This window comes from Girardinichthys multiradiatus, chromosome 5 (assembly GCF_021462225.1).
Source record: "Girardinichthys multiradiatus isolate DD_20200921_A chromosome 5, DD_fGirMul_XY1, whole genome shotgun sequence".
NCBI classification, from domain to species: Eukaryota; Metazoa; Chordata; class Actinopteri; order Cyprinodontiformes; family Goodeidae; genus Girardinichthys; species Girardinichthys multiradiatus.
The window spans coordinates 13,478,576-13,500,559 of record NC_061798.1 but is presented as its reverse complement, the minus strand read 5'-3'; the positions used below and the strand labels follow the sequence as shown (position 1 = coordinate 13,500,559).

At 38.8% G+C, this 21,984-nt stretch overlaps 2 protein-coding genes across 4 annotated transcripts; both read right to left on the bottom strand.

Annotated features, from left to right (window-relative positions):
• Positions 1 to 356: 356 nt before the first annotated feature.
• On the bottom strand, positions 357 to 8,832 carry LOC124868877 (recombining binding protein suppressor of hairless-like). Its single transcript, XM_047366506.1, has 11 exons — positions 8,451 to 8,832; positions 7,788 to 7,826; positions 6,087 to 6,182; positions 5,829 to 5,994; positions 4,061 to 4,235; positions 3,839 to 3,976; positions 3,646 to 3,758; positions 3,404 to 3,544; positions 1,629 to 1,784; positions 1,438 to 1,541; positions 357 to 1,354 (listed from the first exon to the last, which is right to left on the bottom strand). The coding sequence occupies exons 1-11, from the start codon at positions 8,468 to 8,470 to the stop codon at positions 1,033 to 1,035; spliced, it is 1,470 nt and encodes a 489-aa protein (XP_047222462.1). The 5' UTR covers positions 8,471 to 8,832; the 3' UTR covers positions 357 to 1,032.
• A 190-nt stretch (positions 8,833 to 9,022) lies between these two features.
• On the bottom strand, positions 9,023 to 21,353 carry hgsnat (heparan-alpha-glucosaminide N-acetyltransferase). 3 transcript variants are annotated; one of them, XM_047366504.1, is made up of 18 exons: positions 21,108 to 21,353; positions 20,369 to 20,484; positions 20,123 to 20,259; positions 16,602 to 16,717; positions 16,402 to 16,471; positions 16,221 to 16,290; positions 16,013 to 16,113; positions 15,508 to 15,584; positions 15,345 to 15,375; positions 14,827 to 14,987; positions 14,563 to 14,678; positions 14,323 to 14,444; positions 13,907 to 14,033; positions 13,153 to 13,239; positions 12,978 to 13,055; positions 10,988 to 11,058; positions 9,984 to 10,096; positions 9,023 to 9,865 (listed from the first exon to the last, which is right to left on the bottom strand). In XM_047366504.1, the coding sequence occupies exons 1-18, from the start codon at positions 21,280 to 21,282 to the stop codon at positions 9,684 to 9,686; spliced, it is 1,950 nt and encodes a 649-aa protein (XP_047222460.1). In that variant the 5' UTR covers positions 21,283 to 21,353; the 3' UTR covers positions 9,023 to 9,683. The 3 variants fall into 3 exon arrangements, with proteins under 3 accessions (XP_047222460.1, XP_047222459.1, XP_047222461.1); XM_047366503.1 differs by having other exon boundaries at positions 16,221 to 16,302; positions 21,108 to 21,348; XM_047366505.1 differs by lacking the exon at positions 21,108 to 21,353 and adding an exon at positions 20,758 to 20,907 and having other exon boundaries at positions 16,221 to 16,302.
• Positions 21,354 to 21,984: the final 631 nt, after the last annotated feature.

The window sequence follows — 21,984 nt, the reverse complement described above, 5'->3', positions numbered from 1 at the left end:
AATAACTTAACATTTAGTGGGTTACTTCTAAAACCTACACGCTGCCTCTCAACCAACTCCAATATGTTTTAACCAGGTAGACTGCATCACAAAATACACAAAAACAAATAGCAACATACTGCATTAACTCACCATGCATGTCAATCTGGAAGCAATACATAAAACATACGGGACATTATGACAGAGTTTGACTGGTTGCATTGGGATTTAGCATCATTTTGGGCGTTGCTAGAAGGGCCAGCTCAAAGTTGCATTCCCAGGTTTTTTGGAGATTAAAATTTGGAGATAAAAAAATATATGAACTTCAACCCCCACAGGTCTACTTTATGCCAACTGACCCATCACCGACCAGCAGATAAGATTATTAAAACGTTTATTATTGACAGCAAACATGCATTAAACACTGCTGTGAAGAGACTGAAGTTGTAGTAAGATGGTTAAAGAAATACTTAGAGCCACCTTGAGACAAAACAGAAATGGTTAAAAAAAAAATGAAATAACTTTGCGATATCATACAAAAGAAACCCATACTGTCAAATGTACCTTAAAAGCTTATAAAATATAATAGGTTTTCATGGTCCATAAAAACTGTTACCTTTACAAATCTTCCTTTTCTAAGAATAGTTAACAGATTGTTCAGTAAAAATAAGATTTTTAATGGTGAAAAGGAGAAGGAAGACACCTTTCAAACCCACATAAGTATAAAAAGATCTGAAGAAGTCCAGCTGTAAGCGGTGGAAGGCACAATCCCCTTCTTATAGGTGAGGATCTGGGAAATCAGTCTGAGTGGGGCTCATGTCCACATCTCACCACCAGAGTGTGCTGAAGCCAAACCTGGTTAATAAGAGCTTTTTTCTTTGAACTCTCCTTTTTCAACTCTTTTAAGAATTCCTTGTGTTTTCACAGTTGCTCTAAAAATATAGAGCTTTAGGAATTCAGCACAGATTTACGGGTCTATTGAACCTCTTTGGGAAAAACTGCACATCCTTTCCCGACTCAGTCATTCAGAGCATAACCACAAAGCATCGCCGACTACGTCAGTGCCGACACGCCTGAGTCACTGCAGTTGCTGGCTCTGTGGCCATCCCCGTGACCACCCATCGAGGATGAAGGCGAAGAGGAAGATGCTGGTGATGAGGAAGCGTTGCTGTTTGATCGAAGGATGATCCCGGTGGCACAGCAGTGAGGCCGAGGTCCCGGCTCGGGAGTGTAGGTGAAAGTCAGGCCCGTAGGATAGATTATTCCATCATTGCGGACCAGCGAGACGGGCACCTGAACTGGCTGTAGCACCCAGCGCCACCCCTCCCTGAAGGCAGAGATGTCTGGAACTACACAGAGGATGCTCTCCCCACACCTTGAATGAGCAAACAAATTAGTCTGCATTAGAAAACAAAGGGGTGCACACACACTGAGCCAAACACTGGCAGACCCTTTTACCTGTACATGGTTTCTGCCTCCACATCTCCAAACCACACTCTGAGGTTAGGGGTGAAGTTCTGTCCCGTCACTTCCAGCATGGCCACATCCCCTCCACCATTTAACTTAGGGGGGCAAAGAAACATCTTAAAAGACCCTGAATGACAAACTAAAGTCAACAGGATGGAATTATATGTCTGATTTGTGGTTACCTGGAGACTTTCCACCACAGGGACAGGGCTGACCGGTGTTTGGACAGCACCCATGCCTTCATAAAATGTGTACTCTGCTTTGTCAGTGCTAATTATAGTCCACGCTGCGCCATCGTTAATATTTTCCTTGCGAGAGTCTTTGGGGCATGAAGTACCCTGGAAAAGACACAGTATAAATGATTCCTACCACACTTCAATATTTGAAAAGAATACATCTATACTTTTAGGATCTTTATTCAGTTGTTCTGTTGCAGCTTTTTGTGGTGCTCTGACAACTTGAATTTTGAAATGCATGGACATCGCTGATGGAAAACAATATTCTTCATCAGTCTAGTTCCAACTAGAGCTGCAGGATATTAGGAAAACATGCAAAAACATGTGACCTTCCATAAATACATGGACCCTAGATAGTGAAAAGTCTATCCAGCTACTGGCAAAAATATTTCCTTATCTGCTCTCCTGTCAAAGAAACAACTTACTTCTTGTACAGAAAGACAAGTTTCCATTAGAATGAATCCCCCTCTAGTGATGGGGAATTATCATTTTACAGTTTACCTTTATTGTGAAATGTTTTTGTATCGTCATAAGAACTTTGATTTATCATGACCATAAACTACACATGTTGATGTTTATAAGCCTCAAAAACTAAAATACTCATTGGAGTTGTTACTTTTACAATTTTTCACACTGTTGGCTCCATGAGAGCTGCAATAAATATCAATATCAAAAGATATAAAATTAATATTTGTGCTTGTGGGCTTTTGATTGTAGTTATATGCAGTCACAGCAATACAATCTATAGCCAAAAAAGATGCAATGCATTATTAAGTACTATTTATCATTACCTTTATTGTTATCACAATAAATAGCATGAAATATGATGATAAACGTTTCCATCTATATCCCCGATCCCTCCTAAAATATTTTCTGCTGTATAAAGATGTAACCAAATATATCACTGACATAGTGAGCTTGAATCCATACAGACTAATGTAATTACAAGTAACTACAGTTCAAGCAGTTCCTTGCGATATTGATACTGCATACAGTGATACTGCCATAATAAATTTATGATTGTTGTGCAGCCCAAGTTCGAATCAATCAGGTTTAGTAGCTTAATCTAATTGTTTAGAGCCCCGCTGCATGTCACTATTGTCCAATCACCTGCAGCCCACACAAGGTTGACTTTCAGTGAGAAACGCATCTAGAAGTACATCAGGCTTTTACTTTCTTTTCTCTTTGGCCCGCTAATAGTAATTTTGCCTAATTCCTATTTTCTTTCAGCAGGCTTCAACTCTTTCAAACTCATTTGTTTTCAGTCAAAATTTTAATGTAACATTTAGGTCAAATAGGTTGCATCTTTCTTGATAGAAGTAGCAGAAACTAGAGTTTGTTACAGTATCACCTTTTAAAGCATATTTCCCTAATCTTCATGTGGAGCATCAAACAATGCGTTTTAAATAAAACCAATATCAGATTATTTCAGCATTTGACTTGCTGATTACTAGTCAAAGCTGAGGGAAAATCTTGGCAGATATCAATCAATAAATGTGAGGGTGTGCTAATGTTTTCCTCACAAAAAACAAAACAAAATAATTTTTACATCACATTTTACAGTAAATTTCAAAAGATATTTTTTCAGTTTTATTTATTCATTCATATTACTTGAAGCCCTTAGTATTGTGAAACTGACATTAAATATCTCTACATTCAAACGTTATAAAAAAACAATTGTTTTCAGACGTGTGGGTGGGCACAGGCATGCATCGGCTCACCTGGTACTGGATGATCCTCTCCTGTGAAAGACAGAGATACATCTTCTCTGTATCTTTCAGGTAGAAGGCACACTTGTGAAGCTGAGATACTGGGTCATCCGCGTCCAACAGTGCTGCTTGCTTGTCCACTTTACGGATAATCTGAAGTAATACGGCAAGAACGGCCATCGTTGAACACACACCATGTAAACAAAACTTAGGGCTTTGTTTTCGGGACACTTGTGCAACAGCAACTTACATACCAGTCTAGGCAGGGCCAGGCCAGTGACAGAGCAGACTAATTTCACCGTCTGACCATAGTGGATGTAGCCGTCTTTCACAGTAAATTCCTCTCCTTCAGATTCATCATCATCCACTAAATAAATTGAGGAAATACTTTTGACTGTCTGTGCATTCAAAATGATGAAGCAAAGAATAAAACAATATTTGACTCACACAGGTGGATGTAGAAGGCCCCCCACTGTTGGGAGCTAGCATGAAAGTCCCCCCCCTCCACATGAAGATACCTGGTACTGACTGTTTGGGAACGCAGGCGGTTGAACAAGGCCACTTTAGTCCCAGAAGCTATGCACACTGAAGAAAGACAACAGAAAAATAAAAGGGATGTTCACCTAAAGATCAAATAAATACAGGACCAAGTTGTGGTGCGCAACTCACAATCTGCATTTTTTAGGGACTGTTTTTTCTTGGAGGGTTTGGAGATCACTTTGATCCTCTTGCTGGGAAAAACTCCGACATCCGAGCTGTTTCCGTGTAACATCTTCACAGATAGCATGAAGTGCTTTCTTTTGTCTGAGTCACTGATGTACAGCGTCTTAGCTGTGCAGAAGTTCTAAAGCAGAGAAAGGACAAAATGTTACAAAGTTGCTTTTGAGGATGTGCTCCAAGTCTGATGCTTTGTCTTTTCCTTTTCATGTCTTTGAAAAAGCAAGTTCTTAAAGTGTAAAGCTGCTCCATACACAGTACCTTGCAAGAGTTCATACCCCATGAAATTTCCCACATTCAGTGATATTATTATTGCAAACATCAGAGCATTTTATTGGGATTTGTGATACACCAACCAAGTAGAGCATTACTGTCAAGGGGAAGAAAAAGCTTACATTGTTTCCAGAATTGATCACAAATCTGAAAAGGGTACCGTGCATTTATATTTAGCAAATGTGAGTCAATCATTTGGTAGCAAAATACACAAAGCACTGGCGGCTTTAACCATATTAAGATGGTTCAACAGTTCTGCTCACGCTTCGTAGCAAAATACACTACAGTGACAAACGTATTTGGTCACCTTCCTTGACTCTAATATAAACTTAATAGACATCCTATTCTTAATCCATAGGGTTCAATATGATGTTGGTCCACCCTTTCAACTCCTCTGGGAAGGCTGTCAACAAGGTGCTTGCTACTAAATAATATTTACCCAGAAAGGTTTAGTTTTCAATCCAGTAAATAATATTTCCCTAACATCATTTTACTAAATTTGATAACTAAGTGAACACCATTAAGCCCCATTTCTTCAGAAAGATTTGGCTCTTTTCCAAAATATTTCCTTAAATATTTTATCATTTCCTTAATAATATTTCTTCAAATATTATTTGATAAAATATTAAAAAAAAAAAATATTCTCACTCATAATCCTAACAAAAACATAACACATTCTTGCATATAAACTAATACAAATGTTATTGGTATTTAGGTTATTTTTGTTTTTTATTTAGTTTTTTTATCATTTCACGCAGATTACTTTAATGTGAAAATGTAACACTGTAATGTTAATAGCACCACAGCGCACTACACTCATGGCTGGAGGCGGGGCTTCAGCCACCATAGCTTCAGCTGTTGGCGGGTCGGTGGAAACCCAACAGTTACCGTGCCGATTAGAGCGAAACCGAGTGGTGCAGAGCCGTGCCGGCGAAAACGAGCCAGTGGAAAATGGGCTAGACATGCAACTGTCCACTAGTACAGTGTCCAGGAGTACATCTGTCCGCAGTAAAGCTTCACTGGTACATTCAATTCAGAAATCATTTATACATTAGAAACCCTCCAAAGGAGTCTAAACTTCTATTATCAAATGTCAGCACACGGTTACTCAGAAATCCCATTGTCATGTGGTGTTACTGTTGCATGATGACCTCATTAATTGAGAAAACCAACCAACTCTTTAGTTAGTTTTATACAGGCCACTTTTTGAAATGCTAAACACACTGATAAAATTAAATTGTCAGAAATGTTTAACTTTCTTTATTCACTGTTGAATAAAGCTAAAAAATATCCATGTTTGTTTATTTCTGCTCGGTTAAATGCACTGATAACTTACCAATCCGTTTTTTGGGGGTACCATTGCACCCTTGTTTATCACATAAATCCCAATGCAGTACATTGAGGTTTGTGACTGTGAGTCCATAGCATATCATAACTCGTGACTCACCTTTCCTTCCAGGAAGAGCTGTTGCATGTCCTGCTCACTGCTGCCTATCCCAATAAAGACATAAGGCTGGGCCTCCTGCTCAGAGCAACCATCCTTCACTAAATCCTTCACCTTCTTCTGCCAACCCGTCCCCATCAGATACACACATGGTGGAGGACAGAAAAACCTAATGGCCACATAAGCATAAAATGAAAAAGCTCTAAACGTCTATTCTGATCAGAAAATATTTCTGTTTGAAAAAGACACCCTCACACAAACCTTTTCTCATTTCCGTATGACTTCTGCGCCACTTTAGCATGCAGTATGAGCACTGTTTGATCCTGCTTCTCTTTCAAGTAAGTCCTCATAGCCTCTCTAAAATAAAGATGGGTGCATGCATTAAATACCACAAATAGCAATCAACATAATACAGGTGCGACTCAATAAGTTAGAATAACGTCAAAAAATGTATTTCAGTACTTCTGTTCAAAAAGTGAAACCCCTAAACTGTATAAATTTAAATATTAGACAAGACTAATAAAAAAATTGTTTAATAGAGAAATGTTATGTTGTATGGATCAAGGGTTATCATGCTAGCTCGACAGTTATCTGGCAGATATTTACTGACACCCTTCACAAGGAGACAAAAAAGTAATTACCAAAGGAGCTGGCTGTTCACAAACTGTTGTATACAAGCGTATTAATAGAAAGTTGAATGGAATGGAAAAGTGTCGGGGCAAATTAGTTCATACTGTAGTTCTTGATGGGATTGTGAAGAAAAGCCCATTCAAGATATAATAATAATAATCATCTTTATTGGTCATTGCACATGTAAATTACAATGAAATTTGTCCTCTGCATTTAACCCATCCCTTACAGGGAGCAGTGGGCTGCCATTGTGCGGCGCCCGGGGAGCATTCTGGGGCTAAAGGTCTTGCTCAGGGAGCCAGAGTGGAAGTCTGTGGGATACGAACCTGGCCCATCGTGTCCCCTCCAGAATGCAAACCTGTTCTAACCACTAGGCCACCATTGGGGGAGACTCACAAGGTGTAGACTGTGGGTGGAGACAGAGCCTCCACCATACTGACATATCCAGGACATGGGCTACAGCCGTTACATTTCTTGTGCTAACCCATTTCTGTAATAGAGACAATAGCAGAAATGGTTTACCTGGACTAAGATGGCTCGGTTATCCAAAGTCATCTTTCAGATCAGTAATATCTGCATTTGATTTGGAAATCCAGGTTCCAGTTTGGAAATGGAGTGGAGAGTTGAAAAATCCAGATTGCTTGAGGTCCAGTGTGAAGTTTCCCCAAGTCAGTTATGATTTGAGGAGCCATGCTGGTGTAGGTCCAATGTGTTTTATCAAGTCAAAAACTCTGCAACCATCCACCAGGAAATTTTGGAGCACTTCACGCTTCCTTCTGCTGACCAGCTTTATGGATATACCACTTAAACTTTTCAGCAGGACTTGGCACCTGCCCATACCAAAAATACCAATACCCGCTTTAACAACTACAATACCACTGTGTTTCCCCAGCAAACTGGGCTGACCTAAACCTCAGAGAGAATCTATGGAGTATCTTCAAGAGGTAGATAAGAGACACAAGACCCAACAATGAATTGATGCTCTCTACTAAAGCAACCCCTTAAAGCCACAATCTGTCTACCTCAGTGAATTACCACATTCTGGAGTAATGCATGCAAAACAAGCTCCAACCAAGAATGTGCACTTTATTACATGGTATATTTCTCTATTAAAATATCATCAAATGAAAAGGGAGGGGAACAAAAAAACACTTAAAAATACATAATCCTGGGTAACAAATTTATAGGAGTCTCACTTTTTGAATTTCAGAACTGAGCTTATTTAAGTTTGATGATATGATTTACTAAGGTGTACTTGTATATAAAAAACTTGTAAGCTTGTTAATGATTGTGACATATCTACTGCGGGGTTTAGCTGAGTTTTTTCCTCACCTTGTTAAACGTCGAGGCAGATGTTGCTCACTGAACTTCCTGCAAAACAATAACAGGATCTGTTGCATTTTACATGTGGTTTTAGTACACAGCAGAAATAAAACAGACTTCCCGAAGTTTAGTCTCTTTCTAATTTCTTGCACAACCGTCCTTTCACGGTTATTTTAACTTGGAAAAGTCAGTAAGAAGCTATAATGAAGTTAAATGTACAAATGTGGTCATGGAACAAGTCTGTTTAAGAGCTTGAATAGAACATTTCATATAATAAACTTATACTTCTGAAAAAAAGCCAGTAATTAACTGTTTAAAGTCTGTGAGACAAATACATTACACGTATCATTTTAAAAACGTAGGTTTTAAATTATATAATGCCGAAATAAGGGCAAAAAAATAAAGTTACCTCACAAGAAGTGTTTTCTCTAATTAGAAATATTCTGTGAGAAATTCAAGGGGGACGGAGAAACAGCATGCTACGACAAATAGTGTTGCTAAACTGATCCAGCATTAAACCACAACCTGTATTGGGAGAGATTGCTGAGATAATAAAACTAATATTTTAAAACGTTACACCTAAAAAGAATAAAAACTCTCCGCCACCTGGTAAAGCTTCTCTGCATTATAACTTGGCATTTTCACCCACATTTTGGTCAAATTTCTACTTACCCCGTCACGACGGGCGCCATCTTCGAATCTCCCTTCCTCCCTCCCCCTCGGAAAAAAAAAATCCAACAATCGCGAGATCCCACCCCCAAACTCTTAGCAAGCCAATCCGCTTCAGAAAAACCATACCGGCAGAGAGCAGAGTGACGGAGCGAGACGTGATGGAGGAAAAGAGTGAGAGGAGTGGGAGGGAGGGAGGAAAGGGTGGCGATGGGGTGACACAGAAAGCACACGCCAAAACAACAGGCGTGGGAAAGTTGTTAAATCGCGCGAGAATGGGAAAACTCTCACAGTTGACACGAAGCAAGAACACCCATTGGCATCGCGAGATTAAGAGGCTCCTTAACTACCCTTTTTTTGTCCTCTCATGGCACCGTCAAAGTTCCATGATTCCCACGATTTATAATACAGATTAACCCTTTGGCATACAAATACATTTTAAATTTAAGAACCGCTGCAATGAAAACATGAATTAAATTCTAAAGCTGTCCTATGAAGGACAAGAAAACATTTTCAGAAAAGATATTTAACTTTCTTTTCACAAGGTGCCATATAAAGTATAATCAAACACGAAATAATAGCAATTCTGAATTAGCTTTATTAAATAATTTTCAAATAATGAATATATAAAAATACCATATATAAAATTTTGACATAAATTCAGACAGTACAAGATAAGCAATTATACCAAAAGGTGACAGCATTTGGACAATCAGCATGTTTTACATTTAAGTCCTCATAAATGTGCTCTAAAACATCTTTATGAAAATATCTGCTCTTTGTGGAAATAAAAAGCAAATACCTTTAAAAAAAATGGTGGCACAAGTCAATAACTAGTCTTGTGCCACTAAGCTGAGAAAAAAAAACCTGATATTATAGAGCCCCACTCCACTGACCTATTAAAGGTATTCAGAGTCTGAAAACCTGATTTAAAGAGAAAAAACACTTGGTACTTCAGCATTAACAAAATGTGAAACAGGGAACCTCCGCTTAATATCGTATTGCCCTGCAGTCTAATGATCATTAACAAAAGATGCAAGATGAAGAAAACAGCGATGAGGTGCTATTTGAAAGGAGAAACCCAAATGTTTTTATAAAGTAATTATTATGGAACCTATAAAGTAAATGTATACCTGTTCCCACATTCAAAACGGGTTTAAATTTTATCCCCAGTATTTCAGATGTAAACAATGTTTGCAATTGTTGTGCACTGCTGCTGATTTAGTGATTTGCCTTCTAGATTTTCCAGAAAATCTTCTTTCTGTAAAGGATGTAGGAGATAAAAACCCACAAAGATGTGGCGACAACATTCTGGACGAGGTGCTCGGTGTGCGACTGGCTGTTAGCCATGTGCCAGGAGAAGGGAAAGTAGTCTTCAAACACTTCGTGGCCCACATACACGAGGATGGAGTTCATACCTGAAATCAGGCAAACGGGTGAGAGTGAAGGAACAGTCACAATGGCTCACCCTTAAGCAAACAGGTACAATGGTTCATTCCAGTAATCCTGCTCTGTATTTCTGACAGAAATGCTCACCAGGGTAGTAGAAAGGTGCCCCAGACCACCATTTCTTGACATCAATAGTGTAGTAGACAAGCACAAGCAACACAAAGGCAAAACAAGCCAATGTTGTCACATATGACAGAGACCTAGAGGTAAAACAATGAGATGCAGCATAATTATTTAAAATGCTGCATGATGAAATCTCGCATAACCTCGTTTATCAGGTTAGGTGTCTTTAAGTTTCTCAGAAATAAAATGGGAAAATGCAGAAAAATGAACATGGGTAAATATTTAGTATATACAGTATAACACTATCAATCTGCAAAGAGACTAATAGTATAACACTGATAACAGGATTAACACTAATTTAACAGATATATATTGTATCGCTCATGTGTTGGAAAAATTAGGCCAAAATAAAGCAGCTTTGAACTTGCGTTTGTTTTAAGAATGAGTACCTAGATTCATTACACGCATGAAATTCCATAAGTAAAATATAACAAATACATAAGAATTATAAATGCACCAATCAGGCTTTTTCTGTTTGAAACCGATTTCTGGCTGTCTTCAATGTCAGACCTGCAGATTCAGGATTTTTATTATAAGGACTAGAGTAGAGAATATAAATGTTGTAGGTTCCTTAATAGATGTAGTAGTGTTGTATCCATTATAAAATGAAGGAATTACAATTTTACCCCATTTATGCATCAGAGTATATGGCCCAAACCTTTATATGGTTTTACTGAAACACAAAAAGTACATCAAAGTACATGCTGCTGTTTGATGCGTTTATAGACCACAACTTGATGGATTTTCCTAGTTTTGATGCATTTAGTGAATAGGTGGAAAAAAAACCCAGACCAATGATCAGAACCGATGGATCAATAATGAGTAAACAATTTATTGTTTTCAAATAAAAAAATAAAAAAAGCTAATTAATAATCAAGAAATGTTCTCAAGCATTTGTTCAACCAACACCAAAAGTAACTATTGGGAATACACTTCCCCATTATTAAATGCTTCAAAGCAAACCTTACCACAAGTTCTTGTTAACGGGAATGAAACCTCTGTCTGTGGAGCACTCAGTCAGTATTGCTGATATGGCTCCCTGTGGGATGAAGCACATTTCATCATCCAGTCAGAGAGGAAGAAAAAGCACCAACATCAAACACACTTTGCAGTACAATAAATCATTCCAAAGTTTAAATATTTTTCATCTCCCAGCCAGAAGAGCTCATGCAGTGATGCAACAATATGAAGACAGCCATAGTTAAAAGAAAGTACCCTGTCTTTTGGTTTTTAAATATGTTGTTTAACCGGTTTCAAATTTAATCCAGAATTTAAATCTAACTTCAATTTTACAAAATACACAGGCTCAAGCTATGCCTCATCCAGCGATGTCTGTCTCCCTACAGTCCCATTGCCCATTCCACCAGACATTTTAAATTGGTCCTTTTATTTTGAGAAGGTATGGATCCCACTTCAAATGAAAACTCTCTGTTTTATTCAGTCATCTGTATGACAGTCGTTCTACTGCGGCCAGACATCCTAGTTGGTTATATTATTCAATTCAATTCAAAAATACATGTCATCAGAGAAGTCTGTACCCACCCAGCAGCAGTGGATGGTAGATGCTTGAGGGGTAAAGGGTCCCCTAGAATGAATAGTCTTGGCAAAAAAGGAATTTCCTGTCATATAACCGATTTAACAAATTTATGAATCGTGGTCCAGAAGTCTTGGGGTTTAGAACAGCTCCAAACCATATGGGTCAATGTTCCTGCCTCAGTCTGGCATCTCCAGCATTCGGGGGACTGTATGAGGCTCGACCTGTATAACCTATGCGGTGACCAATAAACTTTGAAATTGAGTTAATCTTGCTCCTAGGCATTTTTTTTTTTTGATATTCTGAAATGTCATATTACAATCCTGATGAGTAAAAACTATGCCATGGTGAATTTCCCAGGCTGTTTGTAGAGTGGGGTCCCTTATCCGTGCCCTTAACCAGCAGCGGAGATCCAAAGATCTGGAGCAGTAAATGTTGTAGCTGTAAATATTTCCAAGACTGGCCCCGTGGCAGCTGAAATTGTACTTTAAAGGGCTCAAGGACTCCCCCCTTCGTATAAATCTCCAAGAACAAGAATTCCTTTCTGGATCCAGAGTCTCCAAAGAAAAGGAGATTTATCAATACAAAGTCTGTGGGTAAGCCATATGGAAGCCTCAGTGTGTAGGTAAGAGCTAAAATTTAAGAGCAAGGACACCTTCTTCAAGACCTCCTGTAAAAAGTAGAGGATGGGGTGGGTTTGTGCATCTGGTGAAAGTTTGGTGGTGAGGGGGCGCATCACGAACGAAGAGCGTTTTCTAGACTAAACCATGGGGGAGGGGCTTGTTTCGGAGGCAATGCCCAGTGAACCATATGCCCCAGACTAAAAACGTGATGATAACACAGTAGTCCACTGGACGCTGTAACTTTTTAAGCTTTATTCTGGGATGTTTGTTATTTCATATGAATTGGTTTCACAGTCTATCGAATTGAAGGAAGTACTGTATTGGGATCTTCAGAGGGAGTGCCTGTAATAATTACATTGAGGAGCGCAGATCATTTAAATTATATTAACGTTGCCCCAAAGGGAAAGAAATAGGGCGGACCATCGAACAATGTCAGACCTAAATTTATCCAGTAAAGGTCCAAAATTGATCTGGACTATGTTACTCAATGAGTGGGGGAATGCAATACTGAGGTATTTAATGCACGGCCGAGGCCAACTAAAATCCCCTGGTGCTTCAAATTTTGATCAGTTAACTCTATATCCCAATATATTAGAAAACAAATCAATAATTCTTAAAATGGCAGGGAGAGAGAGCGTTTTGGTTGCAATACTATGACACTCGTATTTATGTGACATATGTCGAAATGAATGCATATGTGCAGCACGATGTCTTTAAAATCATATTTGGCCTGTGAGCTCTCAGATCTACACGCCTGATGTTAGTTAATGTTGGTGCTGAACTAACAGGGAATAGGCTTACCAGAAAAAGACCCCATATTAGAAATCTTGAAATAACATTTGTAGGAACATCTCTGTAGTGTAATAGTATCTTCCCAGCCTGAGAACAAACATGGTACACGTTATAACCAATTACGTGATGTCACACGTAATTAGGCAAAGCAAAACAATTTTTAAAAATTCAAAAAAATACTAACCTGTAATCCAAGAAAAGCCATAAGGACAGAGTTGATACTTCCCAAAACACCTTCTGGATCATATGGCATTTGAGTTGCATAAATCACCTGAATATTAAAATGACAGCATTAAAGTGTTTATATAAGCAAACTAAACTGATTTGGACCACTTTTAAATGATCAGAAATATTAGTAGAACTGTGGGAGGACCTTTCAGATAGAAACCATTTATAATTATGGATGCACCAATCAGAATGTTGTGGTTTCTTTCCAATCACTTTCATGAAGAGATCTGAATTCAATACTGTACATAATTATCTTTTATAAAAAAGTATTCAAAATATTCTTTTTCTACCCTTACTCCTATGGACATCATTAATATCAGGAGCAGAGCCAACACTGTTTGTGTGTGGGAAAGCAGTCACCCTAAAACATGGTTTTAAACTTAAAGCCATCTTATATTTTAAATTAGATGTTTTAAATTAGATGCAAGCGATTAGGACAGCTAATAAAATACCTTTCTACTGATTCCCTTTTATACACCTTATTGTTGCTGAAAACAGATAAAACAGGATCCACACCGAAGAGTGCTGTTGTCAGTGCAAGGTAGCAGGGCTTAGGTGTGGTGTGTTCATTAGTTTGAAAAAGTTCAGATTTTTGAGTTTCTGACAAGCCAGTATGGTCCGCTTCATTTGGAAATCCCCTGAATCTGGTCAACAGTTGATTTCTTTGTGCATTTCTAATTAAATTAGCACAAACTAAACATTGCACAAACCCTTGATGAAGGCGTCTGATAAATATGCTTTTCTCCCAGTAGCCAACGGTCAATGTAAGCAGCTGCTCCACCGGTACAGTTGGCATGGAGGCCCATATCCCCAATCCCCCCTGGACCAAGGTATCCTCTGTACAGACATAAGGGGATAAAATCAACGTTATTGGCAGGACAAGGGAGTGTCGAGATCAGGATTCAGCAGCAGAACAGACTGCTTCAGTGTTAGCCAAGTTTTATATCCAAAAGAAAATATTTTCCCAAGTTTAAAAACGAAAGTGAATTTAACACTGTAAAAACATACAAAAATAAACCAGAGGCGATATACCTTCCTCACTTAGGGAAAAGACAGTCCCTTCTTTTATTACACAAAAAAAGCCCATCAATTTATTGTTGCTGCAGAAAAGCACTGGTTGACTCACGTTGGGCAGCCTGGTACCGGAAGAAGGAAAGTGAGGCACAGCCAGACGATTTCCAAAAGAAGCACACAAAGCCAGGCTGGCCAGTACAGCAATATATCGAGGGCAGGAGACCACCAAGCATCCTGGAAAACAGACCGCCCTCAATAAAAACTGGAACAAAGTGATCAAGACCTTCCTAAGCTTCCGTCAAAAGACAAAGAAATGTTAAAGGAATATGATAAAGTAGAGCTCTTGGCTGACATTTGTCAGTATGTCCAAATGTCCTCTCGCCACCAGTAAGTCCAAACCAGCAACAACCAAGTATGACCAGGCGAGGCGCTGCAGCACACCGGGGATCCTTAAGCTGTCCAGTGATACTGTGGAGTAAAGATGCAAGCTCAAACACAATAACAAATAAGCTCAAAAAGCACATTTTGTACACTTCAGAACTGAATCAAACAAAATGATCAACATTTTTCCCATAAGAAATTACAGAGAACATCCACTGGGGAAGCTTATCCTTACGTGGTCCAAGGCAGTAGTTTGGGTTAATGATGAAGACACCAATGAGAAACAGCTGAGTGCTCCTCCATAAGACTTTCATGAGCAGAGAGGAACGGCTTGTGCCCCCACGCAGCATAGAGTTGATGGAGAGTGCGGTGGATGTGCCCATAATGAACACAAACCTGGTGGAGGACATAGAGACATAGAGTGAAGAATGGGACAAAACTGGAAGGGATGTCTAAGAGAACTAGAAGCATAAAAAAGGCAAACATTGTGGGCTGAAAGCTTCTTGTTTAACTGAATTTGTTTACCATAAAATGGAAAGTTGAGTGAATTTTTAATGCAAACTTTAACGACACTTTGAACTGTTTAAAAAGATTTTAGCTTACAGGAAAAGAAATGCAAAAACTTTGGTTCTAGCATTATGTATAAATTTCACTATCTGCTGCTGATATTCTCTCAGTGTACACATTATCATGAATTGTAGTCAAAATAAAAAAAACAAAAACTCCTCAGAACAAACAAACAGCTTCTCTTACCAAGGGAAGACGAGATCTGCAACTGTAAGACCTATAATGTGAAGGACAGGAAAATAACCAAATCAAAATGATCAACGGCAACAAAAGCCAAGTGTCATTCTGATGACAACAGACAGGCATGTAAATGGGCAAAAAATGAACAAAACTAGAAAGTTAGGCTCACCATTCCAGCTTGAATGCCTGAAGAACCAGTATCGTCCTCCTCCATAGTTCACAAACACCATGATGACCAAGGAGATACTAAAACGAGTTCCAAAAACGGAGAAACCTTTAATAAATGCCGGAGCTGACTTAGGCAGACAAGTACACTTGGGCTGCTTTCCACCCTAGGGTACTTACAAGTATTCACAACCCCTAAGCTTGTTCAAATGTTGTCAGGCAAACCACAAACATCAATGTATGTCATCTGCATTTTGTGCAACAGACCAACACAAACTTGTGCATCACTGTGAAGCAAAGGAAAAAGGGATGTTTGGTTTTATTATTGCTTTTATTTTCAGGTTTGCTTGTGTGGGAGTGCAATAATATGTGATCATTTCAATGTCAGCTGCCATGCTTTTTATTAGTGGTGAGATTCACATGAAATAAAGATGACAAGTCTGGCTAAAGCTATAAATCACCTAATGCTGCATCGGCTGAGCTGGACTGTAACATTTGGGGGATCTTACCCTCTAAATGTGTCCAGGGAACGAAGCCTCCTGCTGGCGCTGGCCGGGGAAGGGAGGATGTTGTCAGTAACTAGTGCATCAATCCGAGGGGACCCCAGTTCCTGTATGGTTGAAGTAAAAATACAAGTGAAGTTAATTCTTTTTTAGTAAAATAAAGGTGCTTAACAAACAAAGGGATATTAGGAATTCCCTGCTGGGAAACACTCACCGAATTAATTAGCCTCTCTGCCTCCATGGACCCATTGATTCTGAGGACGAGACCCCTCACAACACCAGTTCTGGACAAGAAACTGAAGTACATAAAAACACACACACAGGACTGAAAACTCCAATTACATCTTATTAAGTAACCATTTAATAAAAGGACAAATGTTAGAAACTAGCCCCACCTTAACAGTCTACTTCCGACGGCAAACATCAAGGCCAGTACCACAAAGACAAAAAAAGCAACCAAGATCGCTGCATGGAAAGAGACGGACATTATTATAATGTAATGTCATTTGTACAAGCCCCATTCCTGGGTTCAAAATATTTAACCTAAAACCATATAACCCCAGGGTAATAAAGCATTCATGTGTGTGACACTCACGTATATTACTGTTTACAGGGTCTGTAGTTGTCACTAAGGAGCAGTTATTAAAGGAGAAGTTCAGATTTTCCATCCACAGGGAGTAGTTCCCATGCTCCCCAAAGTGGAACTGAATTCTGGGAATTAACCAAACATTAACCAAACACAGTAATTCAAATGGCTATCAAATTCTTTAACAGAGACTGTCACCTACCCATACTTTTGTAAATACTGTGCCTAACAAAAGTAATCCTTGAACTTATTTATTTAATCGTGTCACCAATACAAATTTCTTTGTATTTTATTGGGATTTGTTTTGTGATAGACCAACACAAAGTAGAAGGTAGTACATAACCGTAAGCTAAATGGAAAAGGATACTTGGCCTTTAACATTTTTTATAGATAAAAACCAGATAAGCGGAGTGCATTTGTGTTCAGAACAAACAGCATCATGAAGACCAAGGAACTGAGCAGACAGGTCAAGAAGAAAGGTATGGAGAGGTTTAAAGCAGGCTTAGGGTATAAAACGTTGTAACAAGCTTTGAACAACTCATTGAGAAATGTTTAATAAGAGTACAACATAACTGCAAATATACCAAGACATGACTGTTCACCTGAACTAACTGGCCTGACAAGAAAAGCATTAATAAGAGGAACATCTATAACGACGAAGGTAACTCTGGTGAAGCTGCAGATATTCACAGCTCATATTAGAAAATCTGTCAACAGAACAACTATAAGCTGTGCACAACACAAATCACTCCTTTATGGAAGAGTAGTAGGAAAAAGGCTACTGTTGAGCACAATAAGTATTCCTTTCAAATGTGACCAAAGTCTGACTTATTGGCCTTCATGCAAAATGCTATTTTTTGGTGGGAAACTAACACTGCCTATTTTCCTGAATGCAGCATCCCTGGTGGTAGTGGGAATTAAGGTTGTCACAATAAGGTAAGGTAAGTTTATTTATATAACACTTTTCAGTAACGAGACACTCAAAGCGCTGTACATACAATTACAATACAATCACAAAGAAAATAAACACAGATACAGACACAGAAAAACAAATCAAATGCTAAGAAATCTAAAAATCTATGAATCCTTCTGAGAAATCTAAAAATCTCTGGTCAATATTACAATGATACAGATAACATTAATAATCCTTTGGGTTTTACTGGTAAGAGCTGGTTCTAAACCAATCTTTCTAAAGAAGTAATTATATCATTAAGTCTGAAACAGTACAAAAAAACCTCCGCATGAAAGGTGGAAGTTTTATCAATCGGCCTCATAGTCCTATCAGCACACAGCTGGTAGGGGAGTGCTGGGGAAGAGTGTCGTGTTTCTATAACATCCAGGAGATATTTTGTCGATAGCCAGTTAGCAGAAGTTGCCAAGGCCACGTTGGGGAGCCAGATTAAAAAAAAACACAATAAATGTTGTGATTCAGGCAGTTGTGAATTTCCAACTATCTTAAGAGTTTTACTGGTGTGTCTCAATTGCGAATCCAAATAGCCAAATTTCTGGTACTTTCCGCAGATCTGGAGCATATAACTTCTCCAAGATTATATCTTTTAACCTCTGAGTCCAACCGCTGCCAGGCTGCGATTCTGTTCAAGAATCGTGTCCAGCTTGTGATTCTGATCTCTTAACATTTCAGTCTGAGTGTTGATCGCTCTACAGACTCCATCCAACATCGCAGGCAGCTTTGGAACGCTTTGAACAGCCGCCCACGTTTTGCGAATCACTCGATAAGCCAGGTAACCACCAACTCCAAAAAGCAGAAATCCTGTTATCAAAAGTCCAAATATGTACACATCTTCTACTTCCTCGACCGACATCATAGTCAGGCACACAATCTTCCATTGTGTTTCCAGAGAAGAACGTCCCACCTGGACAAGAGGGTCTCCTTTACCCTGTCTTTCCGTAGGAAAAAACAAATTTGACCAATTACGTTGAGAGTCCAGCTGACCAAATCCATAATTTACAAGTTTGGAGGATATGCAAAGCGAGGCTCTGAGAAAAATACAGACAAAAATCAGAAGCAGGGATCAGCAGGGAGGGAGGGAGAGAAAACGCGTGTGTCTTCCACCGAGAGCCAGAGAAAAGCTAAAAATACTAAAATTTCAGACTCTTATACAATACTAAGAAAACTAAATCGATATTTGACACCAGTTTTGATACTGAGACATTCTTTGAAGACAGAGTTTTTTTCTAGTCAAGAGCAAAAATATGATTAAATACAATATGACAATATTTTAAGATCCTTAAATGGGGCAAAACAAATAAATAGGGGGCAATTCAGACTTCCGTTAGAGAAATATATGATTTAAAAGTGTTATTTCCATGTTTTCCAAAGCAGTGGACACGATAACTCTTTGTATAAGTTTTAATATTCTTCATGAAGTGTGTACCTTTGATTTAGTCATGCAATTATTTTATAATAATTGCTAATCTTAAGTGTGCCAACTGTGTGCTTCCATTTGCCTGTTGATACAAATAAGTCTTTCCACTGAGAAACAAATAAAGGATGATTCTATACTAAAATAAATTGTGCTTCAAAACAAGCATCAATCTGGCGCATATCAAACATTTTTTACAGTGTAAAAAAGGATCGGGTCCATGCAAATGGCTGCAGGGAGGGGGGTGGCTGAGTGTCTCTGATATTACAGTGTTGCTGCAGGAAGAAGAACAATTTGGGCAAATGTGAATCGTGCATAGTGATTTTGCGTGTCTTTGAATTATACATTTTGCTAGTATCGATTTAATTGAAATATTGATTATTTTGACAACCCTAGTAGGAATGTTTCTTTGCTGCAGAAACAGGGAAGCAGGTTGGAGTGGATGGGAAGATTTAAACCGCATACAGGACAATCATGTAAGAAAACCTGTTAGAGACAATGCAATGGTTCAGATCAAAGCATTCATATGTTTATATGCCTAAGCCAAAGTCTAGACCTAAATCTCATTAATAATCTGTATCAAAACTTAAAAACCGATGTTCACCAGCACTCCCCATCCAATCTGACTGAGTGTGGCCTATTTTACAGAGAGGAATAGGCAAACATTTAAATCTCCAGGTGTGCAAAGCAGGTAAAGACCTCCCCTAAATGACTTGCAGCTGTAATTGCAGCAAAAGGTGGTTATACACAGTATTGAAATGGGAAAGCTAAACATACTTGCAAACACTTTGATTTGCAAAAATATTAGAAATTGTATATCATTTCCATTCGGCACTACTTTGTGTTGCTCTATCATATAAAGGCCAAATAAAACCCATTGTACTTTGTGGTTGTGACATAACAAAATATGAAAAGGTTCATAAGGTATGAATACTTTTGCAAGACACAATAGATAACCAAATGATTCATGGTTACAACACACAACAAAATGTTTTTTTTTATTTTTTATAATTGTTTAACTGTTAATATAAATCTGCAAAATAACTTGGAGTTCTGCAGTTGATATGGAGGTTATAACACCAGATGATGATTACACATGACCCCTTCTCATGCACATAAAGAATCACAGTGTGTTTATACACCTACTTGCAAAGCTCCTTGACCTCAGCAGTGCTGTTGAGCTGTAGAGTTATTTCATGCTGTGTGCTCACAGCAAAGTCAGATGAACCGGGCTGGCCAGGGCTGCTCCCTGCCGGTACCACCCCGAGCTGCTGGTACAAACACTAGCACACATGGACATACATGACTAAAAAGATAAGATGCAGTTGTGACTCTATTTTGTGATGCAGGTGAGTCATGGAGAGCTAGATAAACTGTTCAATTTGAACCTACCTGGTAGCAGCGCTCTGACCTCCAGGACACCAGGACCTCTGTCTCCAGGTCATTGCTGACTCTCAAAAGCGCCTCATCCATCTTCAGAACAACGTGTTTAAGATGATGGAAGTCAGCTGTCGGGAGGAGAACAGATCAGATGAGATCTATTAACAATTCAGTACCTGCATGATAAATAAAAGCCCTCTAGTGCTGCAGCTCCTAGTTCTCTGTAGCTGATCCAATCCAACGCAAAGTTCAATGACAGCGATCACAAAAACATTCAGATCATCGGAAACTTGCGGTGAAATAAAAGCACCCGCAACCTCAGATTTTCGGACTACATATTAACAAAGATCCCAAATGTGCGTTTGAACAGCTTCTGAAGCATAAAGAAAGGTTATTCCTACCAATTTGCTAGCTGAAATGTCAGTTATGGCGATAAGGTGGGAAGGACTCAATTATATGAAATGTCTGCAGTGGATATGGCTGCTGAGTTCAGGTCACATGCGCAATTAATCCCCATATAGCCCTAAGAGGGAAGTTCAAATGTCTCCGCCACAGATTCGCACTTCCCTACATTTAGCGAAAACTAAGAGCGTAAATATTGATTTAAGCAACACGTCCATAGCGGTTTCCTCAAATGGCTGCAGTGTAAATAGATTGGAAAGATTTTCTCCACTTTAACCAAAACGCTACGTCGCAAACCAAGCCACAGAGAGCTGAACCTGATTTTATTTGCCAACATTTCTATACTCACGCGCAGAGATTTCAGCCGTTAGTGGTACCACGCAAACGGCAACAACCACCATAATGGCGGCGAGCAAAAACATATTAGTTCGTTGGCAATGTTTCAGTTCTTTTTGCTTTTCCGGCTTCACCCCTACAGCTGAAGATGTGTGTTTTGGTTTTTCTTCTGGTTTCCCTTTAGCCATAACAGAGTGCACTTCCTACTCTTCTTTGTGCTCATTGTGTAGTGGAAGCGTGAAGGGACAAAGTAGTTCATCTGTTCAGGACGTTAAACAGGTGACATTAGACAGACTTTTCAGGCATTTTCAACACATTTCCAGGTACGACATGAATACTGGATACGTTTGGAGGGTTAAAATATCCCCACATAACAAAACATAATTAAATTTCATGTATACTGGCAATGAGTTTTTAATTAAAACTGTTGTTTAGCATAGGATGCATCTTGTAATAACTAAATGAATTGAACCAAATTGTTATTAGAATACACCGGTATTTTGCAACATTTTCTAAACAACTTTGCACACTTTAAAATGTGTTAACTGTTTCACTGCTGTGTATGATTTTAATTAAATTATTAAAACGAAATGATCAGACTTGTGTGGTTTATTATTGTTGCCAAAGAGGATAGCTTTGGTCCTTATAGGTTGCTGGTGCGAGAGGGGAACAAAAAGATTAAAAGCTAGGACCAAAAGGCCATCCCCTGCTGAGAGTAGTCTGGGTGAGCCACATGCATGGTGTCCCGTATCGAGGTTTTCAAATGGCTCATACAAAGTTTGCTCACTTGATTCTGATTATTTAATAGGCTACTCTTTTGCCACACACACACACACACACACACACACACATTTAAATTGCCACCACAAAACTATCAAAATAGTAACGTA

Excerpts from the sequence above, each read along its gene's own strand:
- LOC124868877 (XM_047366506.1), bottom strand. The coding sequence starts at position 8,470 with ATGGCGCCCGTCGTGACGGG. Across the intron at positions 4,236-5,828 it reads AGCTCTTCCTGGAAGGAAAG|AACTTCTGCACAGCTAAGAC; the intron begins GTGAGTCACGAG and ends TCTCTGCTTTAG. Across the intron at positions 3,977-4,060 it reads GTCCCTAAAAAATGCAGATT|TGTGCATAGCTTCTGGGACT; the intron begins GTGAGTTGCGCA and ends GTCTTTCTTCAG.
- hgsnat (XM_047366503.1), bottom strand. The coding sequence starts at position 21,282 with ATGGCTAAAGGGAAACCAGAAGAAAAACCAAAACACACATCTTCAGCT. Across the intron at positions 16,114-16,220 it reads CAGAGAGGCTAATTAATTCG|GAACTGGGGTCCCCTCGGAT; the intron begins GTGAGTGTTTCC and ends TCAACCATACAG. Across the intron at positions 15,376-15,507 it reads CAGGCATTCAAGCTGGAATG|GTCTTACAGTTGCAGATCTC; the intron begins GTGAGCCTAACT and ends TTCACATTATAG.